General features: G+C 42.3%; 1 protein-coding gene across 1 annotated transcript; it reads right to left on the reverse strand.

Annotated features, from left to right (window-relative positions):
* Positions 1-5864: 5864 nt before the first annotated feature.
* LOC102856379 (polyadenylate-binding protein 1-like 2-like) lies at positions 5865-6797 on the reverse strand. The gene is made up of 2 exons (XM_006895998.1): positions 6780-6797; positions 5865-6512 (listed from the first exon to the last, which is right to left on the reverse strand). The coding sequence occupies exon 2, from the start codon at positions 6501-6503 to the stop codon at positions 5865-5867; it is 639 nt and encodes a 212-aa protein (XP_006896060.1). The 5' UTR covers positions 6504-6512; positions 6780-6797.
* Positions 6798-8099: the final 1302 nt, after the last annotated feature.

Genomic DNA, 8099 nt, shown 5'->3' on the forward strand with positions numbered 1-8099 from the left:
CTTGGATCCACAATCAATACACTTGGTACCAGCAGTCAAGAGATCAAGAGATGTATTGAACCAAGAATGTCAGTAGTCAGAGACCTCTCTAAATTATTGAGGAAGAAGGATATCACTTCAAGGACTAAGTTTATGGTCACTGTGCTGTGATTCAGGTCATGGTCTTTTCAGTCACTTGCTATGCAGTTAAGAGCTAGACACTGAATAAGGATGACAGAAGAACTAAAATCTTTGAACTGTGGTGTTGGACAAGAGTGCTGGAGATCCCATGGAATGCCAAAATCACAAACAAATACGTATTGGAGAAGGTGAAGCCAGAGTGCTCTTTGGAGGCAAAGATGATGAAGCTTAATCTCACATACTTTGGGCTTGTTAAATGAAGAAGTTATTCCTTGGAGAGGGACATCATGCTTGGGAAGGTGGAGGGACAACAAAGGAGAGGAAGACTCTTAAACAAGTGGGTTAACACAGTGGCTTTAGCAATGGACTTGAGTGTGTCAGAGATTGTGAGGATAGCGCAGAATAGGACAGTGTTCAGATTGATTTTTTGTAGGGTTGATATATTCAATTTGACATAATCTAACAAAAACAACAAAAGCCTAAAGAGCAATTATGTCAGTTTAAAGACTAAGGTGTCCTCAATTCAAGCCATAGTCATTTTAATCCTTTGTTAAGCATCTGAGAACTGGACAATGAATAAGGATGGCAGAGGATGAATTGATGTCTTTGGGTTGTGGCATTAGAGAACAATGTTAAATATTCCATGGACTGCTGAAAGAACAAACAAATATATCTTCGAGAAGTCTCAAACAGAATGCTTCTTGGAGGAGAGATTATTATTTGGAAAGAGACATAATGCTTGGAAAGTGGAGGGTTAGCAAAGGAAAGACCCTCAGCAAGCTGGATTGATACAATGAGTGTGGCAGTGAGTTCAAGTGTGTTCAGAATGAGAAAGATGGTGCAGGATAGGACAGGGGTATGATCTGTTGTTCATAGGATCACTATGAGTCCTACTTAACAGCACCTAACAACAACTATAATGGGATACAAACAATGATACAGTCGTTGCAAATAAATTTTTAAAAGCCATAAACCATAAGTGTACATATGGACTTACTCTGTTGGATTGATTACATGGGAATTAGATTTGATACATCTGTAGAGAAAGTCCATCAAGAAGCTTAGTGTCAGGAGTCAGCTATTACACACATAGACTTAACCTGATGAGTTACACAGATTGACATCATTTGCCAAAAGAGTAAATGGAAAACCTCAACATCAGTATTCAAAACGAGACCAGGAGCTGACTATAGAATAGACCATCAATTAATTACTCGTGTGCAAGTTCAAATTGAAGCTGAAGAAAATGAAAACAAGTTCACAAGAACTAAAATATGACATTGAGTCTATTTCAACTGAATTTAAAAATCAATTCAAGAATAGATTTGGTGCATGGAACACTATTGACCAAAGACCAGATGAGTTGTGGGATGTCATCAAGGACATTGTCTATGAAGAAAGTAAATGATCATTGTAGGGTCAGTATGCGTCGCAGGCGACTCAACCAGTAACATTCTATGACAGGCTTGAAAGCAGGAGTGTCATCCATTTCCTAAACAACATGTCTCCAGAAACTATGAACTTTGATAAATGTTGATAGATGGATGTAGAGGCTTTTGTTCACATGGTCGCTATGAGTTGTGCTCGACTCAAAGGCAACAATAACAACAATAACAAAGTCCTTGAGGTTCTCTCTGTTCTGCACTGCAGCCCTGTAGGAATCTCACTTTTATGTAGTCCCCTGTTGACAACTGGTTAGTCCTCCTTCATGTATGTAGTGGCTGAGTGGTGTGAGACCAGGTGCTCCACTGGTCTCTACACGTGCTCTACAGGTGCACCTTTCCCTCTGAAACTTAATGTCTTCCTTTGTCTCTGGAGTGCAGGAGAACAGAGTTCAGGGCTACCAACTCAAGCAGCATGTCTGCTAGGGATCTCAAGTGAGCCCTCTCTCTAAGAATACTCTTTCCTCTACTTGTAGCTCTGCGTCCTAAAATCTCTTGTCCTCTTTGGCCCTTGGAATGGCCTTATAGCCACGGAAGCCAGGATCCCCAGATGGAGGAACCTGTAACCCCAGGGAAGCCTCAGTCCCATATCCCCACAAGCAATCTCAAGTGGCATTTTATATTTTGCGTTGGAATTCTTCAGCCTTGCATTTCATCATGTCTTTAAATTATTTCCAGTTCTTGCAGCTTGAGTAATATTGAGCATATTCTTGCCTTTTCATTTTCTCGTTCCATGTCTGTATTTTTATTATAATACTTTGCTCTTATCTTTTCAAGCTGCCCTTTGAAATCTTCTGCTCATGTCTATTTCGTGATTTCTTCCTTTTACTTTAGCTTATCTTTGTTCAAGAGCATATTTCAGAGACTCTTCTGACATCCATGATAGCACCCACAGCTTTTCTTTAAAATCAAATTAATAGATTCTGTAAAATAGGTTTACAGAATCTCTTCTTTAAAGTATAGATTTGAAGCACTGGACACGAGTGACTGAAGACCTCACAATTAATGGAGTGACATTAATAGGCCATCATATAACCATGTAAGAATTTCAAGCTGTACTTAATGCAAAAAAAATAAGGCACCAGGAATCGATGAGATGATAGCAATTGTCTTATTTCAACCAAAGGTGCAGCCGTGGATGTGCTCACCAGTTAATACTGGCATATTTGGAGGACAGCTTCCTGGTTGGCTGAATGGAAGAGATCTGTATTTGTTCCCATTCCCAGGGAAGGTGATCCAATAGAACATGAAAATTATCATACAATATCACATGCAAGCAAAACATCGCAGGCAAATCAATAGCATATAGCAATAATGGCACTTAACAACAATGACATACTATGACAGGTTTGGGAGCAGGAGTGGCATCCACTTCCTAAATAACATGCCTCCAGAAACTTTTTGAACTTTCATGAAAGTCGATAGTTGCAGAGGGGATTCAGGCCTTTTGTTCATATGGTCGCTATGAGTCATGCTCAACTCGAAGACAATCAGCAACAACAACAACAACTCATAAAAACAATTTGTTCTCTAAAAACACTTGAGAAGTACAGAAGTTATTATTTTGCCAAGTACAGAAAATTATCCAAGATAAGTGCCCTCTCACGATATTTGTGTGCCTTAAAAGACACTGGAATATTGACAATGTGTTTTTAACTAGAGTGTCAAATCTATAGATACATATTCATGCACACATTTATGTGTAATATGGCAGATACGAAAACCAGATGAGCATTATGATGCAGAAAATAATGAGAAAAATACTGAGGAGGTAAACATATACTTGGAACATGTTATCAAGAAGGCCTAATCCCTGGAAAGTAGTATGATTGGTGAAGTGGAGGGTAAGTGAAAAAGAGGCAAATTCTTGATAAGATAATTCTTGCTGCAAAAATAGGCTTAAGTATGTCAATAATTATGAGGACAGTATAGGACTGGATAATGTTTCATTATGTTGTTTATAAGGTGGCTATAAGTGAGAACCTTTTTTCTACAGAAGCCAACAAAACAGAAAAAATATTTCAGGTAGTTCTTGGGAAATACTAGACATGTATACATTAAAATGTTTCAGGAAGTAATGACAGGTCACCAACATTCCCTACAGATGACATTTATATTCCTCTATTGATTTGTCTCTTTTGTAGGGGTTTTCCCCCTCCTGAAATAAACTTTGAATTAACTTTCTGTCAACAGGAGAGGAGGACAGGGAAATGGGGATTTAGTAAGTGCAAAATCATCAAAGACAGTGAAATATCATTTGTAGAAACTATGAGGATATAACAACAACAACAATGAGGAGGCATACACATTGTCAATTACAAGAATCACGACACCATGCTGGGATGCAATCAGTGCAATATATAGGAAGTGGTCCACTTGGAAAAACGTAAGATAAGTTCTCAAAATGTTCATATGTATTATCGACACTTGGGAGCTCTTGTGGCCTAGTGGTAAGAAGCTGAGCTGCAAACCTGAAAGGCACACAATTTAAAAAAGGGACCATCTTCCCCCATGTGACTAACTACCTGGGGGGCGGGGAGGGAAGGAGAAACCTAACTGAGGGTCAGCTATGGGTTGGTTCTGATTCAGTAGTACCCAACAAAACGATAAAAAACAAATCCACACTTGAGGAGAACACTTAAACAACTGGGAGTAGTAATAAAGATTTTGTTTTTACAAGGAAGTATTCACTTGATAGAATACCTGATGTATGGGGTTGGGGGGTGGAGACTGAGAAAGATAGGATAAATAATGTATACTGCATTGAAACAGATGAGAGAGAAAACTGTTTAAAAGGGATATGTGATTAGGTATTATTGTCATGACAGGATTCCAGAGCGAAGGTTACAGAGTGGAGTGGACCTGGGGAAGTGTTTGTAAAACTATGAAAAAATTTATCTTTTACTTTTCCAAGAGGGTAGTGTACTGGGGGGGAGGGTTGGGAGGGGAGAAAAGTGCAATAATGAATGAATGGAAATACAAAGTCTCTGTAAATTTTCATTAAAATTGATAAAAAAAGAATACCTGATGTTGGTCTTAAACACAAGGAAAGAACTAGACACCATTTGAATATTCAACAAGATGGAAATGATTACAGAAATGTTAAAGTCCATGGATACTTTGGAACATTTTACAGGCACCAAAGATGACATTTTCAGGAGCCTGTTGAATAACATGGAAAGAAGTTCAATTAGTTGACTTTTGTTGGGTTTTAGTTTTTTAAAAAAACACACAAAAAACCTAAAAACAGGCTAAGAAGCACCACACACATGAACCATTCTATAGGAACGTGTTAAAAGGGAAGATTGGATGGGAGCAAGGAAGAGAGTGAAAGAAGAAAGCCTAAAAAAAAAAAATTTACACCTTAAAAGCTAAGAATGATTGTCTTTAAATAAGAGGAACATTTGTTTTTGTAACAATTAGCAATAAATTTATAAATAATTATAACTATTTTATAATAATTATATAACAATACTGAAGTTTATTTTTAAACGGCTTACAATTCATTTTCCCAGAAATGTTTTAAAAATGGTCGTATAAAAAAAATGGTTGTATATAATCTACACAGTAAAAGAACATTTGGCCACTTGAAACCGGTAGCAAAAATTTGGCTAGACAAGGAAATATTCATTCATCAGAGTACAAAGTTTTGCTTTTAAACATGGAAAGAACTAGGCATCATCAAATTATGTGAAATGATTACTGAAATGTTAAAGTCTATGAATACACTGAAGCACTCTGCAGGCACTAAAGACATGTTAAAGCATATTAAATAACATGGAAAGAAGTTCAATGGGTTGATTTTGTTGGATTTTGGTTCATAAAAAGATTAAGTAATACCACATAACAGACCCTTTCGAGAGCAATGTGTTAAATGGGAGGGTGGATGACTGTGGGTAAAGGAAGGAGGGAGGGAGGGAGGGGGAGAGAGAGAGAGAGAGAAGAAGCAACCACACCAAAACCGCAAAAGTGGTTGTCTCTGAATAAGAGGGGCACAGAGAGGTTTTCCCTTCATCTGATTTCCTCTCCTTTCAGATGTTTCTATACAGTAAACAAATAGAGAAAGTGTTTTTAAGCCAAATCACAAGGAAAAGAGGCAGCCTTTAAACTACGAAATGGCAAAGATTAGCAAGATTATTGACAAAAGCACTTAGGCCTGGAGGAGGAGAGGAAAGGGAGTGAGAAGAGAAACCTGCACTCCCAATACAATACACTGCTGGTGGGTGGGGTGGGAATGGGGTTGTAAACCCGGTGGGAGCCAAGATTTGGCTCTGCTGGCTGCTTGCCAACCCTGGGATATCTTCATCGCAAGGCGGCCTCCTCATCGGTGTCTTCCTCGAAATCCTTGATCTCAGCACTGGTGGACTGTCTAGCGCAGGCTCTCCTTTCTGCCTCTCTTTCTTTATGCGACTTGAATCGCCCCACAAAAATTTTGCGGTAGTTCAGGAACATGCCGTTCATTGCATCGATGGCCCGTTCAGCAGACTCCTGCTCCTGAAAGTGCACGAATCCATAGCCTTTGGGCCCCTTTCCATCGCAAGCCACTTTGCAGGAGAGGATGTTGCCAAATGCTGAGAAGATGTTGTACAGAGCTTTGTTGTCGATGGTCTTGCCTAGATTCTTGATGAAGACGTTGCCTACTCCGCTCTTGCGGAGCGAGGGGTCTCGCTGGGACCACATGATACGCACTGGTCTGCCTTTGATGAGATCAAAGTTCAGGGTTTCCAAAGCCCGCTTGGCGTCCACAGGTTGCTGGTAGTTGACATATGCATAGCCCAAGGAGCGCCGGGTGATCTTGTCCCTGCAAATGCGGATAGAGAGGATGGGCCCGGCAGGGCTGAACTTCTCATACAACATTGTCTCGGTCACCTCAGGATGCAAGTCACCTACATACAGTGATGCCATGGGAAAATCAGGGTTCCCCTCAGCACTCCCGCCCATGCTGACATCCTCATTTGTATTGGCAGCATTGGCAGCATTGGCCGCATTGGCCTCTGCCACCGCTGCTGCCGCTGCCACCACAGCCACCACCTCAGGCTCAGCAACCACATCCTTGTTCACATCCACCACTGCCAAGGGGGAAGCCACAGCGTGTGCTGCAGCAGCGGCTTTCGTCGCACTGGCCTCTGCTGCTGCAGCTGCCGCCAGAAAAGTCTCTCTTTTCCCCAGGGTGGCCTCTACCAATGCGTCCTGCACGGGGGCCTCGGCCTCCACCACTGCTTCTGCCTCAGCTACGGAGGCCTCAGCCACTGCCTCTGCCACTGTGGCCGCTGCAGCCTCTGCTGCTGCTGCTGCTGCTGCCGCCGCCGCCGCCGCCGCCGCCGCCGCCAAGATCCCTGCTGTCGCCACGGTCACCTTTGCTGTCTGGCCGCTGCCGCGACCTCCCTTTCGGCAAGCTGGTTGATAGAGAGGTGGGGGAGGGAGAGGAGGTAGGTGCTGGAGCCCACCCAGGGGCAAAAGCTGGAGTAAGGGTAGAGGAGTCAGGCACAGCAGAGCTGGCGAGCTCAAGTCACCTTGGATGGAGAATACTGCCTGGAGCGCGTTAGTGCAACTCTCTGCAGCCTGCAGCCGCCGCTACCGCCGCCGCCGCTTGGTCTTGAGTCAGCATGAGGGGTGCAAGCAGTCAGGCTGTGTGTGGTTGGGGGCTGGAGGTGTTGGCGTCTGCAATCCGGGCAGCTGGAAAGGCTTCTGTCTCTTTGGTTCCCCCTGTGGCTGCTGCAAGGCTAGGCGGCAGGGCCACAGGGTCTTGGGCAGCTGGAGGGGGGCTGAATTGGGGGAGGAGGAACAGGATGACAGCTTAGCTGCTCAGGCCTCCTGGATATTTAAGATGAGGGAGCAACAGGGAAAGGGCTCCAGGGCAACCAAAATTAATACTAGGTAGATGCAGGTAGTTTATTTTGTCCCTCTTCTCCCATGAAATGTATAAATTAGTCAGTCAGGTATCATTGCAAAAGAGCTGAGGTGGCATTATAAATAACACACTTGCTTGGCTGAAACAAAGATAAATGAAGATTTTTCTCACATTCAAAGATGCCTTTTCACTCATCACAAAGAAAGCAACTTGAATTCTGAACTTCCAAAACTCTCCAGCAGCCTGCCAACCCATTTTCTTAACATTCCTTCCTCTTTTTTAATAAATGGTTTATTTTATACTTGTTTACTTGCAACGTCCGTATGCATTATTTTTCACACCAGATCTTTCCCCTTTCCTTTACCCACCCCTCCCTCCACCCATCAAATTGTGCTGCACTATGATTAAGCCCCCCTTTCAAACCCTCCCATCCTCACCCATCTGCTACCCCCTCCCCGCCTTGGATCCTCATACTCAGTCTATAATAATGGTCTAATTTAGTATTTGTCCTTATGAGAATAAGTGAGTTGACTTAGTATAATCACTCCAGTCTCTCTCACGTTAGGTAAGTAATTTACAAAATCATTGCTCCTGCGTGCTGCATAATAGTCCATTGTGTGAATGTACCATAATTTCTCAATCCATTCCAATGTGGTTGGACATCTGAGCTATTTCCATGTCCTTAC

The sequence above is a fragment of the Elephantulus edwardii genome, unplaced genomic scaffold (genome assembly GCF_000299155.1).
Source record: "Elephantulus edwardii isolate Elephantulus edwardi_28Jun2011 unplaced genomic scaffold, EleEdw1.0 scaffold00178, whole genome shotgun sequence".
Taxonomy (NCBI): Eukaryota; Metazoa; Chordata; class Mammalia; order Macroscelidea; family Macroscelididae; genus Elephantulus; species Elephantulus edwardii.

Excerpts from the sequence above, each read along its gene's own strand:
- LOC102856379 (XM_006895998.1), bottom strand. The coding sequence starts at position 6,503 with ATGGGCGGGAGTGCTGAGGGGAACCCTGATTTTCCCATGGCATCACTG.